Source organism: Tarenaya hassleriana, unplaced genomic scaffold (genome assembly GCF_000463585.1).
Source record: "Tarenaya hassleriana unplaced genomic scaffold, ASM46358v1 Cleome12, whole genome shotgun sequence".
NCBI lineage: Eukaryota > Viridiplantae > Streptophyta > Magnoliopsida > Brassicales > Cleomaceae > Tarenaya > Tarenaya hassleriana.
The window spans coordinates 1,875,829-1,892,569 of NW_010962392.1; the positions used below are offsets into that span (position 1 = coordinate 1,875,829).

At 39.5% G+C, this 16,741-nt stretch overlaps 3 protein-coding genes, 1 long non-coding RNA gene and 1 pseudogene across 7 annotated transcripts in view; 2 read left to right on the plus strand and 3 right to left on the minus strand.

Annotated features, from left to right (window-relative positions):
• LOC104806526 (acetyl-coenzyme A carboxylase carboxyl transferase subunit alpha, chloroplastic-like) overlaps positions 1-3,126 on the minus strand; it is a 5,100-nt gene extending 1,974 nt beyond the window's left edge. Inside the window, exons 1-10 of one of the 2 annotated variants that reach the window (XM_010531472.2) lie at positions 2,908-3,126; positions 2,157-2,540; positions 1,992-2,066; positions 1,776-1,883; positions 1,529-1,689; positions 1,324-1,438; positions 898-1,052; positions 769-820; positions 599-667; positions 416-493 (exon numbers count right to left, since the gene is read on the minus strand). In XM_010531472.2, coding sequence (XP_010529774.1) covers positions 416-493; positions 599-667; positions 769-820; positions 898-1,052; positions 1,324-1,438; positions 1,529-1,689; positions 1,776-1,883; positions 1,992-2,066; positions 2,157-2,483 — 1,140 coding nt within the window. In that variant the 5' untranslated portion in view covers positions 2,484-2,540; positions 2,908-3,126. Of the gene's footprint in view, positions 1-415; positions 494-598; positions 668-768; positions 821-897; positions 1,053-1,323; positions 1,439-1,528; positions 1,690-1,775; positions 1,884-1,991; positions 2,067-2,156; positions 2,574-2,907 lie in introns of both variants that reach the window. The other variant, XM_010531471.2, reaches the window with a different exon arrangement.
• An 886-nt stretch (positions 3,127-4,012) lies between these two features.
• Positions 4,013-7,544, minus strand: LOC104806527 (ribosome biogenesis regulatory protein homolog). Its single transcript, XM_010531473.2, has 8 exons — positions 7,298-7,544; positions 6,401-6,551; positions 5,976-6,027; positions 5,701-5,829; positions 5,414-5,531; positions 4,842-5,025; positions 4,528-4,641; positions 4,013-4,417 (listed from the first exon to the last, which is right to left on the minus strand). Exons 1-8 carry the CDS (start codon positions 7,390-7,392, stop codon positions 4,295-4,297), a joined length of 966 nt encoding a protein of 321 aa, XP_010529775.1. The 5' UTR covers positions 7,393-7,544; the 3' UTR covers positions 4,013-4,294.
• A 274-nt stretch (positions 7,545-7,818) lies between these two features.
• LOC104806528 lies at positions 7,819-10,308 on the plus strand. Of its 3 annotated transcripts, XM_019201780.1 has the most exons (5): positions 7,883-7,898; positions 8,262-8,291; positions 8,387-9,412; positions 9,513-9,661; positions 9,908-10,157. In XM_019201780.1, the coding sequence occupies exons 3-5, from the start codon at positions 8,450-8,452 to the stop codon at positions 10,155-10,157; spliced, it is 1,362 nt and encodes a 453-aa protein (XP_019057325.1). In that variant the 5' UTR covers positions 7,883-7,898; positions 8,262-8,291; positions 8,387-8,449. The 3 variants fall into 3 exon arrangements, with proteins under 3 accessions (XP_010529777.1, XP_019057325.1, XP_019057326.1); XM_010531475.2 differs by having other exon boundaries at positions 7,819-7,898; positions 8,262-9,412; XM_019201781.1 differs by lacking the exons at positions 7,883-7,898; positions 8,262-8,291 and having other exon boundaries at positions 8,450-9,412; positions 9,908-10,308.
• A 3,353-nt stretch (positions 10,309-13,661) lies between these two features.
• Positions 13,662-16,741, plus strand: part of LOC104806530 — a 4,187-nt pseudogene continuing 1,107 nt past the window's right edge.
• LOC104806529 lies at positions 15,130-16,115 on the minus strand. The gene is made up of 3 exons (XR_770627.1): positions 16,036-16,115; positions 15,549-15,914; positions 15,130-15,467 (listed from the first exon to the last, which is right to left on the minus strand). It is a non-coding gene; the product is annotated as an uncharacterized LOC104806529 (long non-coding RNA).

A 16,741-nucleotide genomic window follows, 5' to 3' on the forward strand; every position in this document is an offset into this window, starting at 1 on the left:
ATCCGAAACCCGCCGACCCGCAAGAACCCATCTCACGGGAACCCGAAACCCGCCGACCCACAAGTATTCGTGGATAACCCGGGGAGAGAAAACGGGAACAGCGAAAGGGGCCTTTTGATGAATTCACATAACATCTTAGTAGTTGAATCTCAAATTCATCATGTCTTTATCATTTTGTCCGATGGAAACCCGAACCGCAGATAACCCGAGCTTCAGAAAGGGCCCCCTTGACCTCAACCTTACCCTCTCAGCCTCAACCCGAGCCTAACCCCCTCGCCGGTCGGATACCCGAGAATTGGGCGCTCCCGCGGGTACCCGGCCATCGTGAGGCTGAGACCAAGACACTCGGCCGAGGCCAGGTACACTGAAAACCCCGATACCCCTAGCGGGAATAGCAACAGCCATCTGCACATACTTCCATGTTGTCGTTGATAGCGATCTTTATCTGCTGCGCGGTCCAAGACGGATCAGCGTGGGCACCTCCGAGCGGTTCCTGTGCACAATGCAGGACGAGTTTGAGTTACTCATCGTTTCATTTTCACAGAGAGAGATCGAGAGGCGAAAACGAAATAGCTTTCGGGTTACGGAAAAAGTTTACAGGCACGATTCCGTCGGCTACTTGGAGCTTGACAAGTTCCCGGGATGTAATTCTAAGCTTCTCTGCTGCCTGCACAGAAAGAGTTTCATCCTCTGCAACTTCAGATTCTACCCAAAAATCAAACGCGTAGAGAATGAAATTCTCGGGGATCAAGAACAGTGTGTACAGACCTCGGGAGCGGCCTTGGAATCCTTCCACAAGATTGCCGCACATGCCTCGGGACTGCGGAAGGTGAAACGAAAATCATCATATCATCTATAGGGGTGAGAAAGAAATAAAGCTCGGGAACTCGGATTTACCTAGCGACGTAGAATACCGCATTCTCAAGCATCAGCATTTTGTTAGCGCAGCCGATAGCTAGGGCACCGCCAGAACCACCTTCCCCGATAACAATGGAGAGAATCGGTACTTTCAGCCCGAACATCGTCCTCAAATTGTTGGCAATAGCTTCACCCTACATAATGTAGACATTTCCGGGTTGAGACATGCCACTCGGATCCCGCATACGCATAAACTCTAAATTTTTACGGTAATCTGATGATTTATTCATAATGCCAGGCTTGAAGGTTACAAAAAGAACGACGTGGGGCGAAAATAAAACATTATAAATCTCTAACGAGCTCTAGACCTACTTATTTCCTAATTTCTCGGCCCAAATATAGAAATAACCCGATAACAAACAAAATCCGAAAATAATAAAACCCAATAATTTACAAGTGATGTACCTGTCCGAGTTCCTCGGATTTAAGATCAGCATAGGCTCCAGGGGTGTCGATGAAAGTAACTATCGGGAAACCGTGATGGTCTGCATAGTACATCATCCGTAACGCCTTCCTGTATCTGTTTTTACTCGTAAAAAAGATTAACGTTAAAATGCCCTCTTTCGACTACAACCAGTATAGATTCAGAAAGTTACCCGAGAAACGTTACCCGTGAGGAGTAGGCATTCCAAAGTTACGTTCGATATTCTCTTTGGTGTTTCTACCCTTTTGGTGACCTATAAACATGTATCTTTTTCCGTCTATAGTGCCGATACCCGTCACAATAGCAGGGTCATCGTACCCTGCTCGATCGCCATGAAGCTCGACGAACTGAATGCAACCCGAACAAATCGCAAGACGAAAGGATTTAGCCATATATCCGAAGAAAACCATCTGTAAGAATTTAGAAATCTTACCTTGTCCGTGATGTTAAACACATGGTCGAGGAAAGTTGGACGGTTAGGGTGGCGCGCAATGTGCACGCGTTGTATCGGAGTAAGATGTGTGTAAAGATCTTTGATTGCCTGAAAATCGTAAACCGAAAAATCAAAAACAGACCCTATAACGAATGATGCCTAAGCTCATGTAATAAGCAGACAACCAAAGGGTGACTTGTGAGTTGTTTTTTCTACCTGTCTGTACTTGTTCTCCAATGAGATGATCTGATCAGTGAAGTCCAAACCAGTTTCATCCGCCATCTTCCGCACCTGTATCAGAAACATTCTCGGGATCAAGAAAACTATATCTCGGTATAGTCACGGGAAATTGTGAATGCTGAATCGGTTAGAAGCTCGTACGCCGACAATCTTCTTCTCCAACTCGAGGAGGGGTTTCTCAAATTCCAAAGTTACCATCTTTGGCCTATCATTCAGCGGCTTGAAAGTCGAAAGATATGTCAAGATTCCGCCTTTCACATTCGGGTCAGGATTTTCCGGCCACGGGTACTCGAATTTTTTGACTTTCCTGAGCCGAGCCGTCACGGATAAATCCTTCCTCCTAGTGAAAACCTTTGCCCTCCCTAGGGTTTTCAGTGAGATCCCACTAACGCCATTGCAAGAACCTCGCAGAAAATCTGAAGCAGAACTTCCTCCCAGTGCCACCGAGGAATGAGATATGGACGCCATTTATTGAATATCTGAGCTCTACCTTTCAATCACTCGGAGGGAAACACTCCACCAGAACTAACAGAATCACGGGAGAAAAGAAAATCCCCTCTAAATGGACAAATCCGACAGGACAGAAACAGAAAAAGACAGATTAGGTCGTGGGTTTGACAGTCAAGCAGAATGAAATCGAAACACATTAGATTTCTGTTCGTCTTCTACACAAAACTAAGAACTGGTTCGCAAATCGAACTGCTAATTAATTGAGAAATCATAGTGCAGTGCACAAAATATCCGTCTTTTTTCCCTGCCCGTTTTCACAAAACAACAACCCATTGCCTAAAACCTCAATTCCAGCCGTAGAGATGAAACAAAAAGCCAAAGAAGATCGAAGCTTTCATCAGAGAAAAACAAAACCCACCTCGGAAAATCCCAGGAAACTCACCTGAAACGAGGAGAATTGGAGATCCGGGAGGAAGAAAGAGCGAGGCGGGATGAAATCAGAAGGGGACGAAGGAGAGGAGAGAAACCATCGATGAGATCGCTAATGGGTTTTGGTATGAATTGAGCGAGAGAGTGATTGGTCGTGTCTCTGTGTGCGAGAGAGAGAGAGAGAGAGTTTAGACTTTGTCGAAGAGTTTCGATATTTCTTATGCAGATTTGGGAAACATGGAAGGCTTATAACTCGCCAGCTTTTTCCGGTTTGGTCGTTAAGCCTTTAGGCCATCGCTCTTTGCCACGTGTGCAGGTCTCGCACGTGTGACATACCCCCTTCAATTGTCTTCCTTAAATTTTCCTTAAAACAGTATTTTGTCTATTTTTTATTTTCTCATTCATAGATCTAGAGATGGAGAAAGGGTGGGATAAAATATAATTCAATGAATTTATCATTAATGTTAGACTGGCTCTAATTTTTTTTCTCCATATTTTCTTTTGGAATTTACAGTCAAATTCTTTGTTGTGATTAAAAGTTTGTAAAAAGTCTTATACAAACTCCTAATCCCAAGAGGTGAAAACATAAAATGTTCATCTCTCATCTCGCTTTCAAGGCATTGTGCTGAAGCTTTTGGAAATTTATGGAGGAGCAAATTTCCTACTTTTTACAAAAAAAGTAGTATTTTATCTATTCATAAACATGTTTTCTATTAATTTTGAAAAATAATAACAATAAGCATCTACAAAATTTGGAATTGAATGAATTGGGTAACGTGAGGTATCAAAAGTTTTAACCTTGGGGTAAAAAAGTTTGCCCTTTTTAGTCTTGGGATGTGAAAGACAATGTGTACTACTCTCCTTCTTTTGCACATGACCAAACCACTCATGTCTTGATGAATGTAAGTGAAATCCATAAATATTTTGGGAGTTGGGTAAGTGAAATCCGATCATATCCCAAGGAAGCGATGATGATGATGATGATCGGAGCCAAATACATGTAAACATCAAAATGTGATCATCCATACATATCTTACCTCACAGATTGGATGAAACCCGACCAATGTCCTCCCTTGTTTCGAAGCAGATTCATCATCTGATCTTACAAACGTCCAGTATTGTGTGGCCATTAACTTCCTTTCCTTGCCTCTTTAAGAAATCTTATAAATTAAAGTCTGAATACATATATCTTTTGAAATGTATATAACTAACAAGACATTGAGTATAACAAAACTTGTAGAGATCTGAGTACTAATACTGCAAACAAATGAAAGCACCCATAAGCAAAACCTTTGGACCCCAAAATTGAAGGATTTTTCTTTCTTCTTTTTCAAATCAAAGACTCCTACACTCAAACTATATAAGCATATATATAGAGAGAGAGAGAGAGCAATAGAGCTTCACTTGGCTTTTCCAGACTTTGAGGAGGAACCCTTCTTCTTGTTGATACTTTTCTTAGGTTTCAACTTGTCTTGGCTTTTTGGTCTCCTTCTCTCCTTCTTCACGTTATACATGTTTATGGCCTGCGATTCGTTTTCAACACAAGCATTCAAACAAAAATTATCTAAACTTATCAAACACAGATAGATCCAAAGTTTTGATTTTGAGTTCCTCAAAATTTTGTTTATATTACCTTATCGACGTTGAGAATCTCATGGGAGTGTTTCGAGATGATCTTGCTAAGCACTTTATCTGTCTGTTCCTTCTCCTGCAATCCCATCCCAGATCCTTCCACGACCGGCAAATACTGAACAGAATCACATATTCACACAAGTCAGAAAATCAGTGTTCTTTCTTCCCACAAGAAGCCATAACACCAAACTTATGATCGATGGTTTAAGATTTAGAGATCAGGGTTTAGGGATCCTCCATAAACGATACGGTGGTTTCATTAAACAATGGGTCGGAACAATCCGCACCAAATGAGCAAAATATTTGTGTAAATACCTTGTGATGTTTGCCTAGCTTTTTAGGAGGCTTTTCTCCGGGTAATTTCTTATCGAATTTCCCACCACTAGCCGTCGAAGTAGCTGCCAAACCAGCTGCATTTCCCAGTTCTTCTTTTCCAACTTTCTTTGGTTGAGTCTGTGTTCCAGTTATGGGCAACGCAGTAGCAGCAAGTCGGACATGGCTGCAATATAACAAGGACTGTTTAAGGTATGTCTATATGAGAAGCGTGAAATTCGTAGGGTATGATAGTTGCAAACAAAAAGCTTAGATCAGACACATCCTGAATACAAAGGATGATTGTATAGTAAAAGGGAAACCGAAACAGAGATTTAAAACTTACAATGCATGTGTACACTAGAAAGGTGTTAAATTTATTTACTTACTGCTATTAAGAACCAGATCAGCTAGAATAACGACCACGGAAAAACGCCTCAATGTGAAATGTACTTAAGGACAATTCCAATGCAAATTTTGGTTCAACAAGAGCAGATCTTTCGGTATATTATATGTGCTTGATGTACACAAAGAGAATTGAGTAGAATATATGTGAAATGCAAAAAACAGCATACCTTGGTAAAGCACCGATTTTCGAAGCTGCCTTCAAGTTTTGCAAGCGGTTCTTCTCTTGCTTTTCAACTCTCTTTTTTTTCTCTCCCTGTCTCTTAGCGAAAGGATCTTCTCCTGGTTCTGCAGTAAAACCAGAGAATTTCAGAACAGAAGAAAGGTTTCTACCTATTAACCCTTTTATTTCTGCCCTCCCTCTCGGAAATAACAGATTGAACTCTCTCTTTCTGTCGACATTTTTAGATATGCTTCCTCAAAAGAATAACATACGAAGTGGTATGAAATGAATTACCATCCGTGGGCTTTGCATCAATAATAGGAACATCATTATCATCATTAACACGGTCGTAACCATGTCGGCGTTTCCATTGATCAGTTTGCTCATCCCATACAACCTTGTCTTTCTTGCGTTTCTGTATACCTGTGAAACACAATAAAAGAAATTAGCCACGAAAACAAGATCAAATATGAAGAAAACCTGAGATGATGAACCAGCTACCAAGTTCGAAATAAACAGGACCAAGCAGGCTGTTCTCGATGGAAACCAGAGAACAGCAATTAAATTACCTTTCTTCTTAGCAAATTCTTCCCACTTTGTAAGAGGCTTAGGCTTCGGAAGCTGAAAAACAAGATAGGACGTCGTGACATGTCTATCAAGTTTTATATGTTGTTAACAATTTGAAATGATCTCAAAACAGTAATCTAGAATCACATTTTGAAAATGTTTCAAGACATGCCTTGTCAGCAAACTTCCAAATGCTATTAGCTATACATTTCCAGAGACATGAAAATTCTGATATTTTATGGTAAGCACTGATATGAACAAAAGCTAAACTTTTACAGAACATAGGCATAGATTTATATAAAATCCTATTACATTTGATGAGTGGTTCAAGAACTACAAAAGAATACAAAGGTGTTCCATGTTGTAGTTGATCGTGACATAGAACTAGGAAGAAACGAGAAAGTAACACATAAAAGGATGAACTTACATGCTTCTCCCGGGGAAGTTTCGTTGTAGGCGGAGGCAACGGTATGAGAGGACCATCAACAGTTTCGGTAGAAGGCAAGTTAAAAAGACGGTCAGCTATTGCCTGAACGAGCTTTGTTCCCTCTTTAACGCATTCCTTTGCAAGTTCATCCCTTGAAAAACCAAGAAGTCACAATCAAGGTACATAACTAGTATAACCTCCCACTTAGAAGGCAGTCTCGAATCTCCCTAATTACAGAGCATAGCCACAGATTTTAATGTTCAACTGCTAAAACGAAATATAGCAGAACCAGACCAGAGCAAGGTAGCTAAAATCTGCAATGAAATTTCATCAATGATAACTGTGACTATAGGTAATCAGACATGATTTCAGAGATAGAAAATGAGTTAATCCAACTGAAGAAAGATACCCAATGCGTGAATTAAAGCCCCGGACTCGGGAAACCACAGGTGAGTCGAGTTCAACTCAAATTCAGGCAGAACACAAAGCCAAGTCAAACCCATCTGTTTAGCCAAAGATACTATTACCATTTCATATCCTATTTCTTCACCACAACAACAAAATCATCAAAGAGAACATCAGAAATCCAAGTTGTGCTGGTTAGAACAAGCACAGGAAAGGTGCACCATTGGAAATCCCAACATCTTCCCCCTCAGTCATCAACCACCACAGAGACCCGAAGCGAATGATCTCCAAAATCGGTTTAGGTAAATGCAAATTCTCGTTTTCCTCTTCAGCAACAACGAACCGTACAAGCGATAACGACATAAACCCATCTCAGATTCATAAAAAACACGGTGAAATATTCATCGAACAGAAGAATCAATTCATCAAAGAGCTCGCTCCACAGTACACGAATCCAGTATTACAACACAGGAGAGGAGGAAATAGACAAACCTTGAAGAAGGAATAGAAGGAAACCGGTGGTTTGGATTGAAGGCCATAAGATTTCCGACATCTATCTGATAAAGCGTGTCTTTCTCCGTCTCCATGTCTCTTCGTCTCTCTTTGCACCTTGACTCAGAGGTGGACGAACGAGCGAGGAAGGTTTGTTAGGGTTTTCTGGGATTTCCAAACTAGACCGTAAAGCAGCTGATGACTTGAAACGCAAACGCAGAATGAGCGTTTCTTAAAATTGCAAACGCAAAAGCTGGGGTGGCTCACCTAAGAAATTGCCGTGTATTTGTAATCCCTGATTCCCAATAGCTTCTTTTCCCTTGTAAAAAAATAAAAATAAAAATAAAAATACAATGTTAACCGGTCTATTTTGTTTTTAAAACGGCATGTATGGTTTGAAATCAGCATCAAAACGGCACGCAGTTAATATCTAGAAAGTAATGGGCTTAGATCTGGTTTGGAGAATAAAAGGCCCAAAATCTTGGCCCGACAACTACTAGTCTTGTAATGTCACGAATCAATATTATCTTCGCTCCCAAACAGACTAGGGTTTAGTGTTTGGATGCATTTTCCTCAAGCTCGATGGTTCTTATCGTAGATCGTACGTTGTTTTATTTTCCCTTCGACGATTACCCAAAACCCTTCTGAATTTTCGTTGAATTGCTTGCTATTTTCTGATCGATTTTATAGGGTTTCTGGGTTTTTTTTCCTCTGTCAATCGAAAGTTGCCTCATTTTTTTTGTTCTCAAATTTTTGTTCTTTTTTCTGAAATTTTTTGGAATGGTGCATCGATGATGAATCGTTGAAACTTGTTATCCTTGCACTTTGATTGGCAGTGAAGAAACCAATGGGGTTTTCATTTCTGAGATGCTCATTCTGCTCTATGGTTTTATCTTATTCTGGTTTTTGAAGCTCTGATCCAGTTTTACAAATCCGGATCAATGATATTGTGTTCTTCTTGCAGGTTCTTCTTCTCGGCCAAGAGTTCCATCGGGTCCGTGATTGTTACTTCCACACGAATCCATTCTCTTTCTTCGCTTTCTTCTTGTACTTGATCCTTCTCTCTCGCGGAAATTTCCCTTGTGATAGATTCGGTTATTCTCCGACGAAGATCGTCTGACTTGGTCGTGTTCGAGTTCCATCCTTGGCGACATGTCTTGGTACCGAAGAACTAAGCTCGTCTTCAATTCCCTGCGAAGCAATATTGCCTCGCATCGTCCGAGGATTATTCCGGAATCTCCATATTCCAATACTTTTTCTCGGATTCATCAAAATGGGTCTTCGAATTCCTCAGTTAAGTTTCCTGGGTTCTCTTTAGTTTCTTCGCACAAAGTAGGTTTAGGCTTGTGTAACTCTCTCGGGAAGACGAACGCGAGTGCTTGTAACCTCTTCCTGAGCGGTCCGAAGAGATTTTATTACGTTGATCGTAACCAGGTTCATCATTTCAAGCCACGGGGACCGAGACGGTGGTTCCAAAACCCTAGGACCGTGTTGACGGTAGTGCTTGTGGGTTCTGGGGTTCTGATAACCGTGTATTTTGGGAATTTAGAGACTGTTCCTTACACGAAACGGAAACATTTCGTTCTTTTGTCGAGATCGATGGAGAAACAGATAGGTGAATCTCAGTTTCAGCAAATAAAATCCGGGTTCAAGGGGAAAATACTCCCTGCGATTCATCCTGAGAGCATTAGGGTTAGGTTGATTGCGAAGGATATAATTGATGCATTGCAGAGGGGTTTGAGCCACGAGCGTGTGTGGAGCGACTTGGGGTATGCATCCATGGATGGTAGCTCTATGAATAATGAGAGGGCAGTGAAAGATACAGTAATGGCGCTGAGTGAGAATGCAAGCGAAGGGACAATGAGTGGGATGAAGTGGTCTAAAGAAGATGAGATTCTGGATGACAAATGGATTCAGCAAAGCAGGAAGAAGGGTAAAGAGAAAGGGTCACACCCAGCGACTTCTCACCTTGAAGGGTTGAATTGGGAGGTCCTTGTGGTTAACGAACCGATGGTCAATGCGTTCTGCTTGCCTGCTGGGAAGATTGTCGTGTTCACTGGTTTGCTCGAACATTTCAAGACAGATGCTGAGATTGCCACTGTAATCGGGCATGAGGTATTATTGTCATGATCTCTCGTGTGTAATATGGTATCATTGTCCACAATCCAAGATTGATTCTCGGCTGATGTTTTTCTGTGCTTCATTCTCTGATTAGGTCGGTCATGCTGTTGCACGGCATGTTGCAGAGGGAATCACGAAGAACTTATGGTTTGCGATCCTCCAACTGGTTCTCTATCAGTTCGTCATGCCCGATCTTGTTAACACAATGTCTGCACTTTTCCTGAGACTTCCTTTCTCCAGAAAGTAAGTCACTTTCCCCCATCTTTTCAAAACATCACAATAGCAGTAGCCCCCTTGAATCTTGATGTTATCTTGCTTCCGACTCCTGTTTACTCCTCCGTCGTGGAACGAGGCTTAAGCCTGAAATATTTACCTATGAGGATTGAGGAAAGCGAGTTTTGGGATTACTTTTTCTCATCCATTAAGGTTCAGCTTCGCGTTCTTCATGTGACTCTCGGATCATTAAGCATTTGCCCGGGTCGCTTTCAGGATGGAGATAGAAGCGGACTACATCGGTTTGCTCCTGCTGGCGTCAGCGGGGTACGATCCACGAGTAGCACCCAAAGTGTACGAGAAGCTGGGGAAGCTGGGGGGAGACTCGTCTCTACGGGATTACCTTTCGACGCATCCCTCGGGGAAGAAGAGGGCTCAGCTGTTGGCTCAGGCTAATGTCATGGAAGAAGCCCTCATTGTTTACAGAGAAGTTCAATCAGGCCGTGGCATTGAAGGCTTTCTTTAGATCCCTTCTTCTTCTTCTTCTTCTTCTTCTAACTTTCAATATGTATGTGTACAAATTTACTTTCCGGGGCTTTGATTTCTCACAACTTATGGTGACAAGGTTGAAAAAGGGGAAAAAAAGTTTAAGTGTTGCCTTACATTATTCAAAGTTTCATGTGGCAATAAGAATTTCATTTTGATTTAAGAATATGAATTATAAATTCAGAAACCAATTAAATTACATTTAAAATTTTAAAAATAATAAAATGGTTTAAAATCTGCTATATTTTTAGACGGCCCGAGATGTACGACGGGTTATTACCTATAAAAAAATAAAATGTTGCCTTACATTATTCAAAATTTCATGTGGCAAATAAGATGCAACATAAATTATTTCGTTAGAAGAAGCTTATAACAATGATAAACTGCACATGTATATGTAATGGTTGATATCGTGTATCTGCCGTCCGATTCCGATCCAACGGACAACAATGAATCTAGCAGATCCAGTCGTGCTTTGGCCAACCGGCAAGAAATCGGGGAATTATTCCTTTAATGCCACGTGTCGGTGGCTGAGAGGATGCTGATCTATGTGGCGGGGGTACGTGTCATTTCATTTTTGCCGGCAAATCTAAGTTGGTTCACATGATAGCTATTTTATTTGAATATGTCTTTTTATTTTATAATAAGATTTTCATTAAAAAAATATATATATAGTTGTCCATAAGATAACAAGATTATATCTATTATATTTTGATTTTATTTTTATTTAGAATTACGATAATTAATAAAATTATTAATTTTTAAATTTGAGATGTTTTTTTTATTATTTTATATTCTATTCGAATTCAATTAATTTAGTTCAAAAAACATATTTTCAGCCAGTTTTCAAAATTAAAACCAATTTAGATATACTTATGTATTATTCAAATTCATTTAAGATATCTGTCGGTTAAACCCAAAAAGTTAATTTGAAGTTTATATATGACCTGATTTTTAGGTAAATATTGTACAGGTTTAAAAATCGTTATTGTGGTGTATTAATTTACATTTACATATAATAAAATTGAATGGGATGAATTGAATTGTAGGTAAATGCAAATTGTACATGGTTTTTCAAGCGATTACACAATTTTCAAAATACAATCATATGAAAATGAAATTCCATATGACGCTTTTGATTTAAATAATGAAAATTTTAATTCATTTTATAACGTTATTTCCTTTTCTTTTAAAAGTTGTAATGATAGCAACTAAGGGGAAATTGGCACGTGGTGCCGTGGCAGATGTGTCGTGCTAACGTATGTAGTGGGCAATCGGACGGTCAATTGCAATAATTATGAAACTAAAAAGAGTACATAATTATACAATACATTATTTAGATTCCTCATTAATAGATGTGCATGTAACGTAGTTATGCGTAATTAATGTGTATATTCTGTTATAAAAAAACTAATATTATGAGTTTCATAATTTTTAGTAGTTCCGAAAACTAATTAAAACGAAATCGATCATCGCAATATTCCTCCTTATTTTATTTCATTGTTTTTTTTTCTTTATTGACAGTTCTATATCACGTTAACAGTGATATTATATATCACTTTTATAACTTTTAAAACCCAAAATATATATCTGGTATAATCATCATCATCATCAACCGACCAAGTTTTATAAGGCATTGTCGTTTAGTTGCTTGTAAAATTGTTCATTCACGTGTAATGGAATACCTCGGGTCACATTTTTCTTCACATTGCCTAACTTTATACATTTTTATTAATTTATTACAATTAGTTGCTTAAGTAATCTACTTTTTTTTAAGTTGCTTGTAATTAAGTTGACATGGCAAATAGTGTGAGAGTCTCCCTTATCCTATATATATATATATATATGAATAATTGGACCGACGTTAGGAAGATCCATAAAATTTGCGGATACGTATTTTCTTGATGTTGTTAAATGTATTTTCAATAAGGTATAAAATATGCATCGCATTTTGCTCACGTATCTTATATCTGTGCAATGCATGCATGCATGGTTGTAATTCCAAATGTCATTTCGCACGTAAGTACTTTGACGGATGTAATTCATAATTATTTCTAATTCGGTTTTATGCTTTAGTGTAATCTTATTTAGTCATTTTTAGGTAAAACGCTAAATATTACATGGCATGTAGAAGCAAGTTCGAATGTGAAATTGAGGACGTTAATAAATCAAAGCTTCCCTTTTTTTCCCACGTTGATTTTGTTTAACAAAAATAAATAAATTAAAGCTATTAGTTTTATACAAAAAGGGTAAAATAAAAATGAAACAAGGATATACATATATATATATATATAGTCCTGATATATAAAAATAAAGAATCAATCTCATCCATTTTATACTTTAACCCCTTTTGTTCCTAAAAATAAAACATTATTATTATTCGCTACAGACCGCGTTTCCAATTTCGACGAAACAGAATATTGTATTTCTATACACCTTTTTATAATAAAAAAAAGAATATTGTATTTCTAATTTGTGTTTATTGTTATTTTTCATTTTTAAAAATAAAAAGTAACATCCGCTAACGTTTATTTTATAGAATTAATCTTAATAATTAAAATAAGCTTTTATAAAAAAATAATCAAATTCACATCTAATAAAACCAAATTTATATATGATAATAGATATAATCACGGGCAGATATAATCCCGGTGAAAATAATTTCGGAATTCACCTTTAAATTAATCCGTCATAGAATTTTTTTTTTGACGAATGTGAAACATAATAATTTATACTGGTATATGTTAACCGCTAAAAACAATCAGTAAAATTTGTCTTAAATATACGATCGATATATTGGTCGAAAGCATAGCGACGAACTATCTATAACGATAGAAATGTTCTGTATAGTTCGATTATGATATAAAAAAAAATTAAAATACAACAGAAGAAAAAGAGAAATGCATAATTTTTGGATTTTAAATTTGTCGAGGAACAGTTCTAATTTTTAAAACGAAAAAATTAAGTGAAAAAATGAAACATAAAGAGAGAATATATTTTTTTGTTAAATAAAAGAGATAAATGGGACAATTTAATTGGTTGTAACTTGCAAGTTTACTGTATTTATGTGTCGGGGCTGTCTGAATCTTCGGGCATGTCCAGGTAAGTTTCACTGCATTTATGAGTTGGGGCTGTTAGAATCTTTGGACACATTCAAGTAAATTTCAGAATATCAAACAATAAAATCTGAACTATACATAATTACATATACACATATGATATCATTCATTCACCTTCCAAAGGATTTAGAATTACCGTAAAAATAATATTCTTTTTTATCCAAAACAATTTTATTTCTCAGAATATATATTAAACATGTCATATCCTTTTTCAATTGAAAAAAATCAAGATATCCCATAAAACAATATTCGTTTCGTTGTATCCAAATCAAATATATTTTATTTCTAACCATATCATCGTACGTATACATGTGTGTATATATAGTGTGTCTGTCTACGTAACGAAACAGAGAGATTCGGCGCCTCAGCTTGGCCGAGGATTGCGGTGGCTGTGGAGAAGAAAACCATAACATCACCTACTCACACACAGAAAACAAAAAAAAAAAAACCATTTTTTTTCTATCGGAGGCGCAAAAAAAAACTTTTTTTTGTTGCTCTGTTTCTGCGATCCGTTACTTTTCCGGCGACGACATGTCGACGGCGAGTACGAACAACCCTTTGGTCGTCGCGTCGATTCCTGCGGTACCCACTACCACGCGCCGCCGTGTCGGAGATTCGCTGGACTTTTCCTCCTCTGAGCGACTCTCCAATTCCTCCGATTACTGCAACGTAGTTAATATCTCCGGCGTCGACGTCGCTGGTGGAGGAGGCAGCAACGCCGTCGTTTCGATGGATTTGGACGGCGGAGATATTGCCGGAGTTCAAGGCGACGCATGCGTATCTCCTTCCTCCTCTGCCGGTTCATCGTCTAGTGGGTCCCACTACCACCACGACCACTACCACCAGTTCCATAACCACTTCCCGGCGATTCGGTTACTGCTCCTCCGCAAAATACGGATTCCGTTCTTCGGCGGAGGATCGACGGCTACGATCGGGCAAGGGTTCAGATCGGGGAGGCACGTGGGCCGTCGGATCTTGGCTTTTCTCGTGGCTTTCATCGTCGCTTCGGTGTTTTTCAAGGTCGCGTTCATGGGGGTTGGGCGCGTAGAGGACAACGCGCGCAGGAGGGACCTGAACGAGATCGTCTTCGTACGGACGTTCCGTGAGGATTGGACCATGGCTCAACGCGCTGTCGAGGAAAACGATGCTTCTTCCAAGGCAATGCGTGTCCTCGAGAGATTTCCCGTAAGTTTTTTTTCCTTGCGTTCTGCGTTCATTTTCTGTTTGTTTCCCGATAAAATTTTCAGGATCATCGTCTGGCTTACCCTGGCTTCCGTGCAATCAATCGCCCGTTAAAGCAAGCAAATTTCGCCATCACTTTCGTCTTTGGGTTATTCTCCGTAATCGGCCATCTTCTCTTTAGTCGATGCTGATCTTATTTTCTGTTTGTTTCCCGAGAAAAACATCCCAACCGATTTCCCTATTCGATTCTCTGTGAGAAAACCTGAGGGAGAATGTTGAAGAATCTCAATCGACGATTTGAGACGACTGTCGAAGAATCATCATTCTCCGCGGGCGTATTCTCACACTTCCATTCCATTGGATGAACAGTTTTCATTTTGTGGACTTTGAGGAGAAAAAGTCGATGAATTTGGCGTTGTCGTGGGTCATCATGCCATCACTTTTCCATACAAAAATTCCGTTCGACTTTCATTTTTTTTTTCTGGATGATTGAGAAATTGTTATCCAAATCCACGAGTGATGCATGAAGTGACCCTTCATAGTTTGTGAAGAGAACAGTGATAAAGTCGCAACCTTTTGGTTCTATCTGCAAGTTCCAAACAAGTTATTCATCACGTGGTTAATTGAAGTTTCTTGTCTTTTTCTGTAAGGATAATGTTTTTTTAGCATTGCATTCAAAAGATTTAGAGATGGGAACTGTAAAAATCCAATCTCTTCCTTTTTGAATCAGCAATGCTTGAAGATTGAATCTCTCTCTTTTGATCCATAGATTCCAGAAATCTGGAGGAAACCGGAAACCGGAAATTATAGCCAATGTGCATCGCGTCCCAAGAACAACCTCAGTATGTTACTATGTATTCCTCTTTCGTCGGAAATCATGCTTTCAGCTTCAAAGAAGTTGTCTGAATCCTGGAAACTGATATAACCCTTTTTGTCTAGGGATGTCCCGGAAAACCAACGGCTATCTTCTGGTTCATGCCAATGGAGGACTGAATCAAATGAGAACAGGGGTGAGAGTCTATCTCCCGAAAGTTTGGATCTTTAGATTCTCGCGGTTAAAGGTAATTCACTGTTTGTGTTTGGATCGTTCGTTATGAACAGATCTGTGACATGGCTGCAGTAGCCAGAATCATGAATGCAACTCTTGTTCTTCCACTTCTTGACCATGAATCTTTCTGGACTGATCCCAGGTCGCATCCCTATCACACTTTTACACGAAAAACCAACATATTTGTGATGAAAGAAACTGGAATGTGAACAAGTGTCCTGTCTCTTTTTGCAGTACCTTCAAAGATATTTTCGACTGGAGACACTTCATGAACGTGATGAAAGACGATATCGACATTGTTGAGTACTTGCCTCCTCGTTATGCTGCGAAGAAGCCTCTTCTCAAGGCTCCGGTTTCATGGTCAAAGGTTTGTGCTTTACATTAGGTTCTTCTCCACCATGAAAGAGTAAAGCATTACTGTTAATGCTCAACTCGATTTGCAGGCTAGTTACTACAGAGGCGAGATGCTGCCATTGTTGAAACGGCACAAAGTTATGAAGTTCACTCACACTGATTCACGTCTGGCTAACAATGGCTTGCCACCATCAATTCAACGGCTGAGATGTCGGGCGAATTACCGGGCACTCAAGTATACAAGAGAGATTGAAGATCTTGGGGAAGTCTTGGTTAACCGGTTAAGGAACAACAGCCAGCCGTACATCGCTCTGCATTTGAGGTATAAACCCAGATCAAAAAATCTCCGGGGAAGCTGTCTCTCATACCCTGGAACTGAATGAAAAAAACGAGGTTTTAAACATTGCAGGTACGAGAAAGATATGCTCGCCTTTACCGGCTGCAGCCATAACCTTACAGCCGAAGAAGCTGAGGAGCTGAGAATAATGAGGTACAGTGTTAAACATTGGAAGGAGAAAGAGATTGACAGTAGAGAAAGACGGATACAAGGTGGATGCCCAATGTCCCCATGGGAGGCAGCTATGTTTCTCAAGGCAATGGGCTATCCATCCTCCACAACTATATACATAGTTGCTGGCGAAATCTATGGGAGCCACAGTATGGAAGCATTTCGCAGGGAGTACCCTAACGTTTTCTCTCATTCAACCCTAGCTACCGACGAAGAGCTAGAGCCATTTAAGCCATACCAGAACCGCCTTGCCGCTCTGGACTACATTGTTGCTCTTGAAAGCAATGTTTTCGTGTATACTTATGACGGGAACATGGCTAAGGCGGGACAAGGGCATCGTAGGTTTGAAGGGG

What these genes read in the sequence shown, in the direction of transcription:
- LOC104806528 (XM_010531475.2), top strand. Translation starts at nt 8,450, where the DNA reads ATGTCTTGGTACCGAAGAACTAAGCTCGTCTTCAATTCCCTGCGAAGC. An exon ending in CCACTGTAATCGGGCATGAG is followed by an intron (nt 9,413 to 9,512) that starts GTATTATTGTCA and finishes TTCTCTGATTAG; the next exon opens with GTCGGTCATGCTGTTGCACG. An exon ending in AGACTTCCTTTCTCCAGAAA is followed by an intron (nt 9,662 to 9,907) that starts GTAAGTCACTTT and finishes GGTCGCTTTCAG; the next exon opens with GATGGAGATAGAAGCGGACT.
- LOC104806527 (XM_010531473.2), bottom strand. Translation starts at nt 7,392, where the DNA reads ATGGAGACGGAGAAAGACACGCTTTATCAGATAGATGTCGGAAATCTT. An exon ending in TGATGCAAAGCCCACGGATG is followed by an intron (nt 5,532 to 5,700) that starts GTAATTCATTTC and finishes GTTTTACTGCAG; the next exon opens with AACCAGGAGAAGATCCTTTC. An exon ending in AGATTCTCAACGTCGATAAG is followed by an intron (nt 4,418 to 4,527) that starts GTAATATAAACA and finishes AACGAATCGCAG; the next exon opens with GCCATAAACATGTATAACGT.